Source organism: Oryctolagus cuniculus, chromosome 3, assembly GCF_964237555.1.
Source record: "Oryctolagus cuniculus chromosome 3, mOryCun1.1, whole genome shotgun sequence".
Classification (NCBI taxonomy): Eukaryota; Metazoa; Chordata; class Mammalia; order Lagomorpha; family Leporidae; genus Oryctolagus; species Oryctolagus cuniculus.
This window is the reverse complement of record NC_091434.1, coordinates 21228147-21247681: the sequence shown is the minus strand read 5'-3', so window position 1 is coordinate 21247681 and position 19535 is coordinate 21228147. Positions and strand designations below refer to the sequence as shown.

General features: G+C 57.2%; 1 protein-coding gene across 2 annotated transcripts; it reads left to right on the top strand.

Annotated features, from left to right (window-relative positions):
• Window positions 1-11: 11 nt before the first annotated feature.
• On the top strand, window positions 12-19535 carry RUFY4 (RUN and FYVE domain containing 4). Of its 2 annotated transcripts, XM_070070221.1 has the most exons (12): window positions 12-1463; window positions 2550-2600; window positions 3032-3138; window positions 4464-4589; window positions 4854-4960; window positions 5273-5416; window positions 5828-5897; window positions 6904-7422; window positions 8042-8148; window positions 14027-14173; window positions 18574-18684; window positions 18901-19535. In XM_070070221.1, exons 2-12 carry the CDS (start codon window positions 2555-2557, stop codon window positions 19001-19003), a joined length of 1587 nt encoding a protein of 528 aa, XP_069926322.1. In that variant the 5' UTR covers window positions 12-1463; window positions 2550-2554; the 3' UTR covers window positions 19004-19535. The 2 variants fall into 2 exon arrangements, with proteins under 2 accessions (XP_069926322.1, XP_069926321.1); XM_070070220.1 differs by lacking the exon at window positions 12-1463 and having other exon boundaries at window positions 1502-2600.

Genomic DNA, 19535 nt, shown 5'->3' with positions numbered 1-19535 from the left:
TCCCCCAACCCGCTCCCGCTGCGCTCTACCTGAAGCAGCGGCCGGCTCCTCTCGGCGCGTACGGACGCCCCGGGTCCCCCGCGCTCGGCCCGCACAGGGGCCGCGGGGCTCCCCGAGGACTGGGGGCCACCGGGGGGCCCGGGCTCCAGCGCCTCGCAGCACACCAAGCTCACGGTGCAGCCCATCGGGCCAGGCGTCCGGCGGGCCGGGGGCGGGGACGTGGGTGCCCAGGGAGCCGGCCCGCCCCCAGCCTTGGCGACGACTCGGCCCAGCGCACCCGCCACGACCTGAGCGGAGCGGCGACGCCCCCGGCCCGGCCCCTGCCAGAGTCCGGGCGCTCCCAGGAAGCTGGGGAGTGCGGGGGCCTGGCGAGGGGCGGTGACACCGGCGCGGGGAGTCAGCCAGTGACGGCGGGAGACCGGGGCCGCGGGGAGGGGCGGCGGCAGGGCCCCGGGGTCCGGGCTGGCTGCGCGCGGGCAGGGTTAACGGGGCGAGAAGGAGACGGACGGCGCGACGGGAGTGGCGGGGAACAGATAAGGGGAGAACTAGAGTCGGAGACGGGCAGACGGGGACACGGGCGGCAGAGCTGGGCCGGAGCCTCTGCGCGGGGCGACAGGCAGGGAGCAGAGGCAGGGAGGGCCAGGCTCGGGCGTCGACGCGCGCGGGTCGTGTGTGCGGGTCTTGCAGGTGCCTGCTCAGCGCCTCTGTCCTCAGCCCTAGCTCCTGGAGTAGCCCAGTCTAGGAAAACGGGTTCCCGGCTGAGAAACACCCCAGCCTCAAGAGGACAGAGCAGAGCCAGAGCGGGGGCACCACGGCTCACCCGCCCCTGTTCCCTGGCCCCTTGCTGCACACAGCAGCTCACTAGGGGGTTCACTTCGGATCCTGCACGAGTGGGCCCCAGGCCTGCACGAAGGAAACTGGTGACCTGCGCTCACGGGGACCCCTCTGCAAGCTGCAGTGGAGAGGGGGAGGGGGCACACTGCGGGACCCTCGTCCTCCCTGCCCCAGCTGCACTCGCTGGCACCTAGTGACAGTGGAGAATGGCCCAGGCATCAGGGGGGCAGCTCCCCAGCCTCTTTGTGCCACCTGGTGGTGAGCGGGAAGAAACTCAAGAGCAAGTAATGAAAAAGGGGAAGGAACCTGTCAGAGCTGCAAGCATGGCCGCCACCTTGGAGGAGGAGCCGGTGCCCCCTACACAGACCCTGGCGATCTGCCTTTGGGGAACATATCTCTCTCTCTCTCTCTCTCTCTCTCTCTCTCTCTCTCTCTCTCTCTCTCACACACACACACACACACACGCGCGCGCGCACGCAGATCTGCCCTGGTGCCTGGTCCCCTCCCAGGAGCCTCTGCCCCGCCCTCTCTGGGCAGAGTTGAGTCACCTCCTGGGCAGCAAATGTGGGGACATGCCAGTCGCTAGGACGGTTCCAGCTCCGGCCTCACATGCTTGCCACGCTTGCCAGGTGAGTGGCGGGACAGCCCTGGGTCTCAGGGATGGCTGGGAAAGGGGTAGGTGCCAGGGGCAGGATGCAGAGGGGGCACTGGAGAGGGAGGGGAGGGAGTGGGGGCAGGAGAGGGTCCCTGCAGCTGAGGACTCTGAGTTAGAGGGGGCTGCAGACTCTGGGTCCAACCCCTTGGTCTACAGATAGACTGAGGCCCAAGAAAAGTGAGACTTGCCAAGGACGCACAGTGAGCAGGTGCCCAGGCCAGGACACAGACCCAGGTGTCTTGACTCCCACCTCCTGCTCCCTGCACTCCAACACCACCCCCATGGCCTCCGCCTTCCCCTCTCCCCCAAATTCCAGCAGCTGCCGCCTAGGGGTGAGACTCTAGGCTTCCCACTCCCTACCTCGTCCCCTGTCTCCAGGATCTCGGGACAAGCCCACCAGCTGCTGAGGCCCAGGAGGAGACGAAGCTGAGGTTCCCCTGGGAGGAGGGCAGGCTTAATGCCAGGCCCCTGCCCCACCCCACACCCAGCCCAGGGCCCCGTCCAGGCCACGGAGCCTCGCTTTACTTCTGCTTCCCTCATTCAAAGAACACACATTTTCCACTCAGCTGGGAACGAGGGAAGAATGAGTGTGTGTCTCTAGATGGTGCCTGCTGCGCCAAGGCTGAGGGATTTGGTGGTCCAGCACCCTCCTGAGCCCCACCCCCCAACCCAGAGCCGACATCGCAGCCCTGTAGGTACACACACCTGACTGCCAATTCTGACTCCGCCCCTGACAGCCTTGTGACGTCAGCTACAAAGCCACCCTTGCCTTGCCCGTTTCTCCTGTGTAGAATGAGGTTACTAATCTCATAGGGTTACTGTGGGCATCGGATGAGCCAAGGAAGCCAGGCTCCCAGCAACAGCTCCACCCATGGAGGCCACACCATCCTCTTCACACGGCGGCCCCAGGAAAGAGCTGGGGTTTCCACCCCACCAGCAAGCTCACCCTGTGACCCTAGATAAGTCACGTTCCTCCTCTGGGCCCTGATGCCTCCTTGTATAAAGAGACAGAGCCCAGAGGGTCCTTCCTGGGCAGACGTGGGAATCCTAATGTTTCCAGGTACCATGGCAGAAGAAGGGAGCGTCCTCAAGGTGACCAGGGACCTGAAAGGTGAGTGTGTGGGGGCTGGCGCTGTGGTGTGGAAGGCTAAGCCTCTGCCTGCAGTGCCGGCATCCCATATGAGCACCGGTTCGAGTCCCGGCTCCTCCACTTCTGATCCAGCTCCTGCTAGTGGCCTGGGAAAGCAGTGGAAGGTAGCCCAAGAGCTTGGGCCCCTGCACCCATATGGGAGACCTGGAAGAAGCTCCTGGTTTCTGGCTTCAGCTCGGCCCAGCTCTGGCTGTTGTGGCCATGTGGGGAGTAAAGCAGTGGATGAAAGATTCTCTCTCTCTCTCTCTTTCTGTATCTCTGCCTTTCAATCTGCTTTTCAAATAAGTAAATAAATCTTTTTTTAAGGTGAGTGTGTGCTGAGAGGCTTTCTGGGAGCTTCTCCCTCATGGGCCTCGCTGCCTGATGGCTGACGTGTGCCTTCCTCCCCACAGCTGCCGTCTCTGCCATCCTCCAGGCCTACGGGGACAGCCGGGGGCCCATGACCGATGCCAGTGCTGAGCTACACAGACTCTGCGGCTGCCTGGAGCTGCTGCTACAGGTGGGGCCCTCTGCTCCCTCCCCAGCCCCGTCCCCAGGCCCAGATAACAGGAGAGCTGTCCCGGGTGCAGAGGGAAGGTTGACTGCACGCCTCACCTCCCTCTGAGGCAACAAGGCCTTCCTGACACCTAAGCTCATTCCCACCGGTTGTCCTTGCAGCCTGGGAAGTGGGGTGGCCTTCATGCTGCAGAGTGGAGCCCGAATCATAACTAGCAGTAGCTTTTATTGAGCACTTTCTATATGACAGGCTTTGCTATTTCTGTGACCCACCTTATTTAAGCCTCATTCTAAGACTTGGAGGTGCTTGGTGACCTTCCCCCCCACATGGACACCCCTCCTACTTCTCTAACTTCACCCCTTGCCACGCTGCCCCTCATTTACTGCACTGCAGCTCCCCTGGCCTCCTGGATCTTCCTCAAATACACCAGGCATGTGCCTGCCGCAGGGCCTTTGCACCTGTTACCCACCCCCCAAATTTGCATGACCCACTTTCTCATTCTCTTCAGGTCTACAGGCTTTCTCTGGCTATTGTAATCTAAATTTTCTCTTTTTTTTAATATTTATTTGAAAAGTAGAGTTACAGAGAGAAAGGGAGAGACAGAGAGAGACCTTCCCTCTGCTAGTTCACTCTGCAAATGGCCAGAAGGGTCAGGGCTGGACAAAGCTGAAGCCAGGAGCCAGGTCTCCCATGTGGCTAGTAGGGGCTCAAACACTTGAGCCGTCTTCGGTTGCTTTCCCACATGCATTAGCAGGGAGCTGGATTGGAAGCAGAGCAGCCAGGAATTGAACTGATGCCCATATGGGATGCCCCCACCATAGGTGGTAGCTTAACCCATTGAGCCATAGTGCCGGCCCCTAATCTACATTTTCAACACACTGTGTACACACACATATGCGTCCCACATGCTATGCTTTTCCCCGTTTTGTTTTCTCCATTGCAGTCAACACTATCTAACACACTGATGTTTTATTCACTTGGTCTGCTCCTTCTGTCTCTCCTATCAAGGTGGGGATAAGGTCAGTTTGTCCCTTGGCCTCCTGGGGGTCAGTTTTGTCACTGCTGTAACCTCCCCCTCTCCGAGCTTAGAACAGGCCTTGGCACATAGTAAGTGCTCAATGCGTGGATGAATGGGTGAGAACTCTGAGGCTCAGCCAGGCCGAGCAGGTTGCTCCCAGTTACCCAGTGAGGGCAGAGCCAGGACAGGAAGCTGGGTCTGTGTGCACTCGCCCCTTCCCCTAGCTCAGGTGAGCGCCACGTGCTGGAACGCAAGGTGGCTCCTAGAGGGAAGCTCCCTCACACTCCCCTTCCCCTCTTCTTGGTCCCAGTTTGACCAGAAAGAGCAGAAGAGCTTCCTGGGGCCTCGCAAGGACTACTGGGACTTCCTCTGCACTGCCCTGCGGCGGCAGCGAGGTGACACGGAGGCGGTTTGCTTCGTTGGCTCACAGAACAAGGTATCCAGGGGCAGGGGCAGGAAGGCCGGCTTCGGGAGCATGACAGGGCGCCACCGCCCGGCTCCTGTTGGACATGGCTGGGTGGGGGAATAACAACCTACCCGAGGCCCCAGCTGGTCTCAGCTCCCGCTGGCCTTGCTCTCAGCACCCCTCCAGCCTCGCCTTCTTCCCACCGCCTACAAGCCCCGCTCCTGTCTTCTCCCTCCGCAATGGCAGAGCCCCCTCATCCTCTCCCTCTCCCTCCTTTGCCCCGTGCACCTGCAGTTGAAGAGCTCACTGGGAAAAGGCCGTGCCTTCATCCGCTTCTGCCTGGCCCACGGACAGCTGGCCGAGTCCCTGCAGCTCTGCCTCCTGAGCCCAGAACTCACCAGGTCAGGGGGCAGGGACATCTTCCTGTGGGTGCCACCTGAGCCCCTGTGCCCTCCTTCATGAAAGAGTCCTCTTCCACCCTGACTGGGTGGCTTAACGCTGAGCATGATGGGAAGGAATCTGGAAGAGAAATCAGGATAGACAGGGCAGGGGGAGCCCTGGAAGCATCATGGTGCTGCCTCCTGCTCCATAAGGACCCCAGCCCTACCAGGGAGCAAGTCCATCATGGTGTGCAGTGAGGCTGACTCTGGGGAGGTGGGGGGAGATGGCAATAGCAGGTCAAAGGTCAAGGGTGCCGGTCCTCGCTAACACAGGGAATGGTATGGCCCTCGGAGCCCTCTGCTGTGCCCTGAACTCCAGGAAAACATCCTGGACTCTCTCTATGCTCTCAACGGGGTGACCTTCGACTTGGACCTGCAGCGGCCGGACCTGGATGGGGCCTGGCCCATGTTCTCAGAGTGAGTGGTGCAGCGTGGGGAGAAGCCTCTTTCCACTGCCTGCTCCTGCTGCTGTCCTGCAGCCCAGGCGAGCCCCAAGCGCCCAGCCTCCAGCCCCACCTGCGTCTCTCTCTCTTCTGCTTCTGGAGCTCGGGTCCTCTGCTTCCACCATGTGACCTGCTGCCATCCGTGATGCTGCAGCAAACAGTCACCGGGAATTTGCTGGATGATTGGAGCGAGAGTTGCAAGGAAGAATGGAGGGTGGGGAGCCGGGATGGAATGCATGGATGAGGGACTGACAGGTGGAAGGATGGAGAGCAGGATGCATGAGGGGCCAGAGGGTGGTGGGCTGAGTGGGCAGTTAGAAAGATGGGGTGTACTAGCCCACTGCTGGCGAGGGGCCCAGGGTCCTCCTGCCTCTTCCACTTTCAGATCACGCTGCTCCGATTCCCATCGGACCCAGGGAAGAAGACCCAGGAAAGCCAAGAATTCGCACAAAGAGGTGCCTCTGCTCTGCCTTCTCTCTGAGTGGCTCCTTCCCCTGACTGCTTGGGACCCAGGCTGAGTGTACAGGGAGCACTGGCCCAATAGGACAGACAGAGGAACACCCCCGTGTGCACCAGGGGCCTGGGAGCCACTGGGGAGCCGAGAGCTCACGTTCCTGGGGGGTTGGGGGTAGGGGGAGCATCTGTGGGGGCACTGGGGCCCCAGGGAGGGGGAGGTACCGGGGAGGGGGACTGCAAGCAGATGAGGGAGACAGCCCCTGCTGAGCCCCGCCCCTCCCCCCCTCCCCCCCCTCCCGCCGTGCTGTCTGGCTCTGTTTGGGGAGTGACTAAAGAGCCAAATTTTCTGGATCAAATCCAGCTCCACCCCTCTCTAAGCACGGCCTTTGGGCAGGTTCCTTGGCCTGCCTCAGAGTGGTCATGGGTGTGAACTGAGCCAACTCATGAGCAGCACAGAGCGAGGCCCCTGGCCACGTGCTCTTGCCTGGCTGCCTGTGGCTATCAGCACCCCCACGAGCTCCACGCTGCACCCCGCCAGCTTCCAGGCACAGATACTGCTGGGACTGAGGCTCTGGCCTGCAGGAGTTCAAGGTCTGTGTGGGGAGACCGCTCCCTGCAACACATGCAAAGAGCAATGATAGAGAAACGAACAGAGAGACCCACGAGCAGGGAGCAGGGGACGGTCGGCCCGTCTGCACCCTCATCGCAGCCCTATAAACCAAGCTGTGTCATCCCCACTTTGCAGGTGAGAAAACGGAAACGTGAAGTCAAGTTCAGGGCCGAGAATGAACGGGGAGAATCAGGCCAATGTGGAAGACGCAGGTGGAGGAGGGAGATGGCGGTGGGCTGCAGGCAAGGGGGAGAGGGTGTGGAGAGGTCACAGCTGGGAGCTTACATCCCCAGGGGGCTGAAACTCAGGCTCCCGGGCTGCTGAGAAGTGGGAGGGCACGGGAGGCAGGAGTGTGGGTGCTGAGAGGGGTGACAGGCATGGGGGCTTCTCTGCAGATCCCAGACACGCCTGGAGACCCCAAAGGAGTCCCACTGGAGGAGCCACACTCCAGTCACACCAGCTGTCTGAGAAATGCCACCAGGGATGCCCCATTGGCTGGACCCTTGAGACCCCAACAACATGGGCATCTTTCCCCCTTTTTGGAAAAGAGAGAAGATGCCAGCAGCCTCGGCTGCCCCCACAGCACGTGGGAGCCAGAGGGAGAGGAACTTCGGCCAGAGCAGGGGGAGGGAGCCCCAAGGACAGGGGTCTCCCTGGAGACGTCAGCAGCCAGCAGCCAGGGACAGGCTGAGGGTAGAGGGGTTCTGCCAGGTGCGGAGGGTCAGAAAGCCACACAGGGGACTCGGGAAGCAACATCAGAGAGCAGGCAGAAGTGGGGAGGGCCTGGTGTTGTCAGGGAGACCCTGGGAACAGAGGAAGACCCCACCACGGAGAAGCAGCCAGAGCAAACAGGAGTGACCAGTGTGGCCCGGAGGGAGGAGCAAGCAGACAAGTCCCTGCAGGCTGTGGTCAAGGTGAGAGCAACTTGAGCTCCGTACCTGTCTGCCTTCCCCTCTGTCACTTGGCCCACAAGTGGGGAGTCTGCAGTGGTGGCCTGGGGACCCACAGATCAATTTCTGCCGTCCTGCATGTGCTTACTATTTGGGGATGCCTTTTCAAAGCCCGGCATTCTTCAGTTCACCGCAGTCCCCACCTCTCCCTATTGCCTCACACTCTGTCAGTACCTCCTGCTGAGCCCCTGTAGGCATTTGAGTTTGAGATCCTTTCCCCACAGTTCTTCAGGGTCCATATTCCCTGCAGGTATCTTCCCAGTGTCTAAGTCCTACTGTTACAAACCCCTCTGAGTCATTCTGGTTGTGGATGCTTCTCCCAAAGGCAGCCCAAGAGCTTACCAAGCCCTCCCCAGCAGCGTCTCCAAGCTCTGTGAGCTTCGGACTCCCCATCCTTCAGTGAAGGAGGAAGGGGTGGCCTCAGGCTTATCCGAGGCCGGGCCTGGGACAGAACCAGGCATCCCAGCTCCCAGCGCTGCACCAGTCCTGCCCTGCCTGCAAGGGAGGTCTGGCCAGTCAGCCCTGGACCTGGGGTCTCTGGCTCCCCCCCTCAGTTTACCCTGGTCTTCCTCCCGCCCCCCAGAGCCTCAGACATGGACTCCAACAGGCCCAGGAGCAGGCCCGGTGCCAGGAGCAGCTGCTAAAGGAGCGGGAGGGGGAGCTGCGGGCACTTCGGGAGCAGCTGCACAGGTAACCTTGGCAACGGCCGCCTGATGCTCCCTGGGCCGCGGGCAAGGCCTTTGGAGGCCCCGTGCTGGGCACAGCTGTGGATGCTGAGGCCTGAGGGGCATTGATCTTGATCACAAGGGGCTCCCAGCAGCCCCAGGAGGGGTCCTGCGCCTGCCTCCCTCTCACCTTCCCTCCCCCCTGCACCCCACTCCCTTTCTACCCCCTGTTTCTTCTCTGTCCTTTCCACCCATTCCTCCCTACCCCCCATGCCCCACACCATCTCATTCTCTCTCCCTCTTTTACTCTGTCTCCGTCCCCTTGCTCCCTGTGGCACAGTCTGTCTCCCACCCTCCTGCTGATCATGAACGTGGCCCTGGCTTCCTGAGTGGCCACTGTGTCCCGGACACTGCTGTGGGTGCTTCCTTGTAACCACCGTATGAGATGGGCTCCATGAGAACCTGCATTTTACAGATGAGGAACCCGAGGCAGGTCACCAGTGTCAGCTGGCAGCAGAGTAGAGAGCTGCACCCTGCAGGGGGCTGCAGAGCCAATGGCTTAGCTCCTACCCCTCAGCCAGCACCGGGAGTGCCTGCACAGACTTCTCTCGCTAGCGGGAGGGGTTCCGTTCCAGGCCCCGTGCAGATGTTCAAGTTTCTTACCGAAATCACCATAGTATTTGCTATTCCCTGGGCACACACCACCCCCATGCACTTCATTTTTTAATTATTAGTTATTTTGAGAGGCAGGGAGACACAGAGGCAGGCGGGCAGAGATCTCGCATCCGCTGATTCACTCCCCCAATGGCTGAGCTTGGGCCAGGTCTCCCCACGTGGGCAGCAGGGACCTGGTACTAGACCTGCTGGCTCCGAGTGTGTGCAGTGGCAGGAAGCTGGAAGCAGGAGCAGAGCTGGGACCCCAACCCGAGCACACCAGCAGGGAAAGCAGGTGTCTAAACCGGTGTCTTAGCCGCCAACCCGCACGCCCGCCCCAGCATGCTTTACATCACCTCGAGGTTACTTATCATATCTAAAACAAAGTAAGTGCCATGTACATAGCTGTTCCTCTATATTGTTTAGGGAATTATGATGGGGGGGGGGGGCGGGAATAAGCGCTTGTGTAGTATGGAAGCTACTATTTTTTTCCGAACATTCGCGATTGCAGTTGGTTGAATCCGGGCATGCAGAACCCGGAGACGTGAGGGCTGTCTACATTCCACTGTCTCTGTGTCTCCCGCTCAGCGAATCACCACGCGGCACCTTCATGTTCTCGTTATCACACTGGGCCCCAGGCTTGCTGTCTGTCTGTCTGTCTGTCTGTCTTTCCCCTTTAGTTTCTCGATGCCTCAGGCTCTGCTTCCTAATTTACTTTTCTCAATGCCCCCGCTGTGCACAGATCCTCCTTGGTCTGACTCAGTCTCTGTGCCCCAGTCGGCCCACCTGTCTCTGATCCTCTCCCACATGGCTGGCACCTGCCGTGGAGCCTGGAGGCCCCCCGTGTGCCCCCCCAGTAGAGCCCAGGGTGGGGGCTGTGAGTCAGGCTGAATCACTGCGGACTCTGCTGATGGCTTAGCTGCACAAGAGAGGCCCAGGAGCCTCGCAGCCAACCCGGAACGCTCCCCGGGGCTCTTCCCACTGAACACTCAGCTGCGCCTGCCACTTGGGTCATCAACGATTCCAGTGATGCAGCCCTCAGTGAGCGCGGGGGCCCTGTCCACCCAAGAGCCTTCTGTGGGATCCAGGCAGGCTGGGGGAGAAGCAGGGAGGCTCCGTGGAGACTTCCTGGCCAGGCTGCTCCCTGTGACTGGGGGCCCTGGTGTCTGTCATTCAGTTACTTTGGAAACACTGGGAGCCAGGCTTGCTGGGTGGACAGGAAATAGTTTTGCAGACAGAACGCCTGCTCTGTGCAGCTTCCGTTCTAGGGAGGCAGGCGGCCTGCAGGTTCAACAAGCATGTGAAACACGCGGATAGCCAGCCTGCAGTAAACTGGAAGGAGAGAGGAGAAAGCTGGGATAGGGAATGGCTCCTGTTGGGCGTGATGTTTTATTTTTTTTTCTAAAATTGACTTATTTATTTGAAAGGCAGAGTTACAGAGGGGCAGAGAGATGGCCAGAGCTGCGCTGATCCAAAGCCAGGAGCCAGGAGCTTCTTCTGGGTCTTCCACATGGGTGCAGGGGCCCAAGCACTTGGGCCGTCTTCCACTGCTTCCCTGGGTGCATTAGCAGGGAGCTGGATCAGAAGTGGAGCAGCCGGGACTTGAACAGGGGCCCATATGGGATGCCGGCATCACAGGTGGGGCTTAAACTACTGCACCAGCCAGGTTTTCAAAAAGTCAGGGAGGGCCTCTCTGAGGTGGACACCCGGAGGAAGGGAGGAGCCAGCCATTTGGATAGAGGGCAGAAGGGTATTCTAGGCAGAGGGAACAGCCAGAGCAAGGGTCTGGAGCAGAATTTGGACCTGGAGTCTCCTTGTCGGACCTTGGTTCTTAAGGGGCTCGCTCTGGCCATGGCGTGGAGAACATAGTGGGGGTGGGGGAAGCCACCATGCACCGAGCCCAGGCCAGACCCAGAGGTGAACCACAGCAGGCCCCAGGCCAGGCCTGCAAGGACTGTGAAAGTGGCCTTGGCATTGAGATCCTGATACCCACTCTATGGCTTTCTGACTGTGCCAACCCCCTCCCGGGGGTGGGGGCAGTGGCCTCCCCTCTGGGCTGCGGGTTCCTGATTTGCGTAAGCAGACAAAGGGCCCCTAAGGGCCTTCTTTCCAACTCAGGAGCTCTGTGGGGGCCGCTCCCCAAGCAGGTGCATTTCTGCTGCCTCTGCTAAGACCTCAAGCAAAGGCGATTAGGCCGGGCCTAAGCTCGGGAACTGGGCAGACATTGCGTCTCCTCCACCCCCTGCACAGCAGCACTGAGCTCCTCTGAGCCCTCCAGGAGCTGCCAGGACTCACCTGTCCCACCAGGAACTGGTGCCAGGGGTCACGGGGGACCACGGTCCTGCGTGGAAGAAAGTGTGGGATGGCAAACAGAGTCTATAGCTGGACAGGCCTGTGTCCAGATTCCTCATCCTGCCACTTAGCAAGCAGCGTGACCCTCTCTGAGCCTCTATTTGTCCATCACATAATGAAGCTCATACGACCTGCCTCATTACATTGTGGAAATTAAGTGAAACAAGGCTAGAGAACTAGGTTCAGTGCCTGGCACACAGTAGGTGCTAAATAAATGTGCATTCTATCCACATTCCCTCCCGCACCAGCAGTATCTGTCCCCCCTCCCCCCAGCTTAAAACACTTCAGTGGCTTTCCATGACACCCCTCCTGGGGCTGCTGGGGGACAGATCAGGCCCGGCCCACCCCCACCCCAACCCCACCCCACCTCCTCTCCTGCTCTGCCCCTCCCGCAGTCTCTAGCCGTCTTTCAGTTCCTCAGACAAGCCAGGCTCTTTCTACCCAGCAGCCCCTAGCATGCACTCGTCCCTTTGCGGTCTGCTTCGCCTGAGCACCTCCCCCGAGACCCTCTCCCAACTGTCTCCGCTCCTCGCTCACCCAGCAGGACCCTGAGTTCCATGAGCCTAACGGTCTGGCGCTGGCTCTGACCAGTGCCCCAGTGCACCACCAGCGACACGAGGGCTGTGGCCGCTGCTCTCTTCCTGGCATCTGAAACGGCCACTGGCACATAGTAGGTGCTTAATGAGTGCTCCCTTCCAGCCCAAAGACACACACACAGACATATACACACAGACAGACAGACACACACACACACACCCCGCAGAGGTCACATAAGGACTCAGGATCACTGGGCAAGTAGGCTGGCTCGTGGGGCATCAAGCTAAGAAAGCAGAAGACCCGAGACGAGAGGGTTCATTAAGAGTCAAAACACGACCCCGATCCCCACCTGACCACCCCAACACTTTCTTAAGGCCGCAGGGCCTGGCCGTTGCGGAATGTCAGTGGCTGGCTGTGGTTGGTTGCATTTTGTGGCCCACCCAGCTGTCTTCCTGCCACACACTAAATGGCAGTGTCTGAGAAATGAAGCTCTCAACACACTGTCTAGCCCCCCCCCCCAAGCCTCTCCCCGCCAACATGCTCAAGTCTGTGTCACACACACACAAGCACGCACACCCGCTGAGAGCCTGGGCCCTCCCCAGAGCCACCCGCCATCATGGCGCCCTCCTGACCGAGCCTCTGAATGACAGGCTGGGACCTGGGGCTGTGGCCTGTTGAGTTCCCGTCTAGGACTTTTCTTGGAATCTTCTAGAAAAACCACGAAAGACAAAAAGAATAGGCAACAATGGAGCCGAGGAGGTTCCAAGCCCAGAACTGAAACAAACTGAGGAAAGCCGTATTTGTAATATTACTTTTTTTTAAATTGTAAAGACAATGAAGTACAATTTTAAAAATATTTTAAAGCAAGAAATCAGCCCAAATCCTGCACTGCTCCTCCTCACATGCAATTGTTTCCAGCTGGGCAGAGCCCCTGTCGCCTTGGTTCCCAGGCATCCACCTTCTCTCTAGGGAGCTGCAGTGACGGTGAGCAGTCCTTTCTGGAAAAGTGCATTTTAAAATGGAAATATGAAAGAGAGAACGGAGGGAAGGAGGGATGGAGAGAGGGAAGGAGGAAGGAAAGGAGGGGGCAGGGAGGGAGGGAGGATGGCCGTGTCCCATGCCAGAGCACCGGGTTCTGTTCCTGGCTCTGCCCCCTGCACCAGCTTCCTGCTCAGGCAGGCCCTGAAAGGGACTTGTGACAGCTCCCGTCCCGGGGTTCCTGCCGCCCACCTGGGGGACCTGCACTGAGTTCCCGGCTGCCAGCTTTGGGCTCCGCTCAGGCAGTTGTAGGCATTTGGAGAGTGAACCAGTTATCAGGGTGTCTCATTTCTCGCTCTCGCTGTAATAAACACTTTTTAAATGAAAGAAAAGTGGAAAACTGGAGATCTCGGCTTGCCTCCTCTAAAGAAACATTCTCTGAATGTTTGCACAGGTGTCAGACGACACACATGCGCGGTTTGGTGTGTGATATGTGCACTGGGTGTGTTGTGTGTTGTGTGTATACTGTATTATCTGTGTGCCGTGCTACTCATTGTATATCTGCATGCATTCTGTGTGTGGTTTATGTGTGTGTTTTATGTTGTGTTATGTGAATGTGGGGTGTGTGTGCAGAGTGTGTATGTGTGAATGTGTGTGAGTGTGTGTGAGAATGTGGGATGTGTGTGTGAGTGTGACAGCATGTATGAGTTGTGAGTGTGTGTATGTGAATGTGAGGTGTGAGAGCACTGTGAGTTGTGTGAGTGTGTGTATGAATGTGAGATGTGTGTGAGTATGTGTGAATGTGAGGTGTGAGTGTGAAAGCGTTGAGTTGTGTGTGTGTTGTGTGTGTGAGTGTGTGTGTGAGAATGTGGGATGTGTGTGTGAATGTGAGGTTGGGTGTGAGAGCATGCGTGAACTGTGTGTGAGAGTGTGTGTGAGTGTATGTGTGTGAGTGTGAATGTGTGTGAGTGTGTGATGTGAATGTGAGTGTGTGTGAGTGTGTGATGTGAGTGTGTGAGTGTATGTGTGTGAGGGTGAATGTGTGTGTGAGTGTGTGATGTGAATGTGAGTGTGTGTGTGAGTGTGTGATGTGTGTGTGTGTGATGTGAGTGTGTGAGTGTATTGTGTGAGTGTGTGTGAGGGTGAATGTGTGTGTGAGTGTGTGATGTGAATGTGAGTGTGTGTGTGAGTGTGTGATGTGTGTGTGAGTGTATGTGTGAATGTGTGAGTGTGTGAGTGTGTGCATGTGTCAGTGTGTGAGTGCGAGTGTGTGACGTGACTGTGTGGTGCATCTGCAGGGGCTCCTTGTCAGGCAGAGGCCCAGCCTGCATCCGTGCCAAGTGCCGGGCTCCTCCCTGAGACCCGTCTCGTTCTGCGCCCAGGAGTCAGGAAGAGAGACACCGGCTGCAGGCGGAGCTGGAGCAGCGGGAGCAGGAGGCCGGGCGGAGGGCTGCGCTGTATGAAGATGAGCTTGGCGGGCAGCGGGACCTGGTCCAGGCCATGAAGAAGCGGGTGTTGGAGCTGATTCAGTAAGGACAGGCACGGGGGCAGGGGCCAGCGGGGAGGGGAAGGGAGGCCCAGGCCACGGCATGACAATTCTGCTCCACCAGCAACTACTGAACAGCTATTACCTCCTGCTGGAGTCCCACTTTGCAATGAGGAAACTGCGGGCCAGAGGCGCTGACCTGGTCACCAAGGACACACAGCGCATAGATTACCTGGGGCTCTGTGACGGTGATGCACAGCCCCACCCCAACTCACTGCCACCGCTCACGTACCTCCTACGGTTACATGAACAGAAAGGAAGCTGTGGGTGGAGAAAGAATTGAGAAAGGAGAAAAAAGACACCAGGGTTAGCCGAGAGGTCATTTCGTGGGCTACAGCTGCCTGCCCACAGGACTTCCTTAGAACCCCGGGCTTGCGGGCCCCACCTGGGTCAGCTGCCCATCCCTGAGTTCCCGGAGCCGCTGCCTGCAGTCTGCGGGGGAGACGGCCTCCCTTCCCGTGGCCCAGGGGACTGGGGTCCCCAGAATATGAGACAATCAGAAGTTTGCTGAGCGGTCACCTAGAACTGAATCTCTTACACAAAACCCGCATGCTAAAAAAGTGAGAAAAAGGAGAGCTCAAAGAACAAGCCAGAACCTGAAGGGCTGCAGCCCTCCTAGGAGCCCCCAAGGAGCCCTGAGGAGCCCCGAGCTCGCAAGAAGGGAGGAGCATGATTCGCTCACGAATCCACGTAGCTAACGATAAAATAACACAAAACATGCGTGTGGCTGTTAAAGGGAGACAGAGGAGACAGGGGAGGGGAGGGGGAGAGGAAGGGAGGAAGAGGGGAGGAGAGAGGAGAGGGGAGAGGAGAAGGGGAGGAGAGAGAGGGGGTGGGAGGGAGAGGAGAGGGGGAAATGAAGGGGAGGGGGAGGGAAGAGGAGAGGAGAAGGGGAGAAGAGGGGGGATGGGAGGGAGAGGGGAGGGGGAAAGGAAGGGGAGGGAAGGGGAAAGCAGAGTAGAAGGGGAGGGGGAGGGAAGAGGGAAAGAAAGAGAGAGAAGGAGGGAGGGAGAAGGAAGAAGCTGCTAAGGTTGACTTCTGACCACACCTCATCTGTTCTTCCTGAGACCTCATTAAAATGATTGTAAAAGAATAAAACTTACAACCTAGAGAAAAGGAGAAGAGCCAACCACAGGTGAGAGCTTTCAGGTAATTTCTGGAAGCTGAAAAACAGATGAAGTAGATACTGCATGAAGCTCAAATTAGAGCTCCAGGAAGCAGAGAGCCCAGGACACGAGTGGCAAGAGGCGCAGGAGGCAGAGGAGGGAGAAAGTCATTAGAAAGAGCAGTGGGCACCCCCTGCCTCCACACCTGTAGAACAGCCGCAGGCAGTGGCCAATCTCCCAAGCAAGCAATCGAAGGTCCTTCTGCAGAGACATTTAGACGTCCCAGGGAGAAGACCAATTTGTCCTGGCGTTTGGGGATCCGGTGTGGCCAGCAGCTCCCTGACCAGTCCCCTTAGCAGAAGCCACAGGTCAGCCATCCCAGATGGATAGTTGGAATTCCAGCCAGCTTTTACTGCTTCTCTCTTAAGCCTGAAATGGCAACCCAAGATCCCCTGACATTTGGAGAGAGTTTAGAAGTAAAGGAGAGAGATAAAGGCAAACAAATTTTAAAAGATCCATCCCAGGACACAAGATGCTGAGAAAAGCAATGATCTAAAACTTGGAAATGAAAAATACAATTGTTGTATTATTTTAGAGATCGCTAAAAAGGATTGGGAGGGAAAGATGAGACAACTTCTCAGAAAGCAGAGCTAAAAAGCACAGGGAATGGGAGGCTTGAAAGAATAATTAGAGACAGAAAGGTTGTGTCTGGGAGTTCCAGTAATCTCTCCAATGGACAAACGTTCTCCCCAAAGAGCAGAAAATAAAATGGAGATTATCAAATAAAATACAACACACAACTATGAGAGAATTCCCAGCTCTGCAGGACACAGATGTTTAAAGGTTTCACTGACTGTGCAGCACAATAAATGAAAAGCAAAACAAGACAAATAAAACCCACGCTTAGCTCCACCATTGTGAAATGTGAGAAAAACAAAGATAAGGAGACTGTCCTAAAGTATCTAGTATACAAGACAGGTCACCCGTTAAAGAGATAGAACCCAATGCATGTTAGGAGTCCGTGACGTTACGCTTTTCAAGTGCTGAGAGAAGCTGGCTTTTACCCTAGGAATCTGTGTCCCTCCAGACTGTGAATTAAATGGGGAAGGTGGTGGAGGAAAGACAGGTTTCCAAACAGGCACCTCCCACACAGACTTTGTCAGGAAGTTAGTTGAGGATGTGCTCCAGAGAAACAAGGAAGTAAGCCAAAAAAAGGAGAAGATGTGGAATGCAGGAAAACATCGTTCTAACCAAGGAGAGAAGAAAGGGAATTCCCGGGATGAGAAGCGGGCAGCAAGCACAGGCATCCCGCAGTCTAGACGCAGGGGAAGTCGGAGGGGCTCTGGGGGAAGGGCTCCAGGGAGAGGGTCTAAGAGAACACCTGATTTGATGAATGGGGGGGGGGGGATAATGTGTGAAAGTCAATGCAGGACACAAAGAAGGGCAATTAGAAACATCTAGAAAAACATGAGCCTTCTAAGAAATGATACAGAACACATCTTAGCCTCTTTGGGGAGCAGTGGTTGTGTGGATATACACGTACATACATACGTAAATACTGTTCATGGGTGGCTGAAGACGAAGCACGGAAGACAATCATAATTATAGAAACTGAACTGAATGCTACCAGCTTAGCACATTATGTATAGAAGAGAACCCAGTGGAATGTTCTGTGAAGGCAGAGATGTTCTATATGTGTACTAAACACTGTAGTGGGCACTGGTCATGTGCAGGTGTGGCTAGGGCTGCTATGCGGGATACTGCAGGAATAGATGACCACAGCTGAAGGGAAGGGGTCCAGCATCCTGATATAAAATGGGAGCTGTAAGATCCTATGCATAATTAATAGAACTAGAAATAAAAGCGTGAGTACATTCTGTAAAAATATAATGATGATCAACAAAGGACCTAAAACAATTAACTACACTGCAAGGTCAGAGGAGGCATCGTGAGAATGACAATGAATAAGCCGTGTCCTCTGATGGCAAAGGAATGTGCTCTCTGGAAATATTCTCTGTTGAATAAGCACATCCTCAACTAACTTCCTGTTGAATAATCGAGAGCTTATTACTTAAATATGGAAGCAATAGCAAGGAGGCCTTGCAAAAAGATGCAAGAAGCACTTTGCCCCTGGAAATAGGAAGACGTTGGAGGATCTTACCTTTTGACAGAGCTTTCCTGTACTATTTGATTTTTAAATCAGGTACATGCATGACTTCAATGAAAATTTCAAACACATACTCCCACACACCCTTTAGAAAACAATGAACACAGATTTGCAAGGGCGTGATCCTAAATCGGCACAAACAGCAGATCAAGACACTAAGGCATCATGTGCGAGAAGGGGGTCCTGCACGAGAACTGCCCAGGGGCTTCTGTGACTGGGGAGCCTCCTCAGAGAAGGGGCGATCGAGCAGACCAGGGAGCCCTCCTCAGAGAAGGGGGGATCGAGCAGTGTCCTGGACCCAGTGCACAGTTCTGCTGGACAGGAGTGTGTTGTGTGGTGCCATCCAGCTTCCCCAAAGACCAGAGAATGACCCATCTCGTGTGTGTGTCTCTCACTGCCTCTTTTTTTAAGATTTATTTATTTATTTGAAAGGCAGAGTGACAGAGAGAGAGAAAGAGAGATTTTCCATCCATTGGTTCACTCTCCAAATGGCTGCAATGGCTGGGGCCAGGCCAGGCAGAAGCCAGGAGCCAGGAACTCATCTGGGTCTCCCACGTGGTCCCAGACACCCAGGCCATTTTCTGCTACTTTCCTAAGCACCTTAGCAGGGAAGAAGCTGGATCCAAAGTGGAGCAGCTGGGACTTGAATGGGCGCTCCTATGGGATGCTGGTGCCACAGGTGGTGCCTTAATCCACTGTACCACAATACTGGCCCTCACTGCCTCTCTCCCTCTCCCTCTCCCTCTCCCCCTCCTCCTCCCTCACCCTCTCCCCCTCCCCCTCCTCATCCCTCACCCTCTCCCTCTCCCTCTCCCTCTCCCTCTCCCTTCTCTCTCTCTCTCTCCCTGCTGCATCTTTTTCTCTGTGTCTCTCACTCTACATTTTTCTATCTACCTGTCTATGTGTCTCTCTGCCTCCCTCTCCCATTCTCCAACTTCCTCTCTCTTCTCTCTCTGTCCCTCTGTATCTCTGCCTTCTGTCTCACTGTCCTTGTTCCTCTTTTCACCTCTGTGTCCCTGTGTCTCTTTCTGTCCCTCCCTCTGGGATCTTTGCATCCTGCTACCTTCTGTCCCTGTGGCGCGTGGGTCTCCCACCACCTCCACCCATCAGAGAAAAGGACCTCCTGTGGCAGAAGCTCCAGCACCTGTCAGCGGTGGCCCCAGGATGCTGTGTGGGCTGCAGCAAGATCTTTGGCCGCCTGTCTCGGCGGTACCCATGCAGGTACCTGGGAAGGGAGGGAGGGAGGGACACGTGGAGCCAGGAGTGCTCTCACCCCACCTGGCATCCAGCACTCAGCAGCGCCAGGAGCGAGAGCCATGGGAAGGGGCCAGCTGAGGAATGGGGTCCTGGAAGATGGGATGAATGAGATGGGCGGGTGGGCTTCTCGTATGGACAGAGCCCCAGCACACGCCTGGGTGCCCCCGCCTCTGCCCGCAGGCTCTGTGGAGGCCTGGTTTGCCACGCCTGCTCCGCGGATTACAGGAGGAGAGAGCGCTGCTGCCCACTCTGTGCCCAGGGAGCAGAAGCCCAAGTCCCCTGACCCAGGCCAGCCAGGCCTGGCCCTCGACCCCACTGCCCAGCCCACCTGGCCACTCCCTGCCGCGGCTCTTCCCAGCCCTCTGACGTGGCCAGCCCTGCCTTCTGGAAGCTGTCATGCTCAGGCAGCCCTTCCACAGACAGACGACAGACTGCGATAGGGGAAGCCAGGCCGGCTGCTCGGAGACGGTGAGCCAGGGACCTGGGCAGGGCAGGGCCCTCAGCCCTCAGGGCTCCATCCCTAAGGTCCCTTTGGGCTCAGCAAACCCATGCGTGGGAGTAGGACCCAGGGCAGCCCTGACATCACCCAGCAACTCACCCTGCTTCCCCACACCGCGGAGCCCATTCATAAGCGCTCAGGAAAGCCCCAAGTCTGCACGACCCTGGGCTCTTCCGTAGCTGCCTGTCTGGAATCCGCTGCAGGGGCTGTGTTGTGTTGTCGTGTGTTGCGTTGCGTTGCGTTGTGTTTTCAACGGCTTTATTGCAGTTTGGCTGACATACAATAAACCTCACTTCAATCTTTCGGTTGGCTGAGC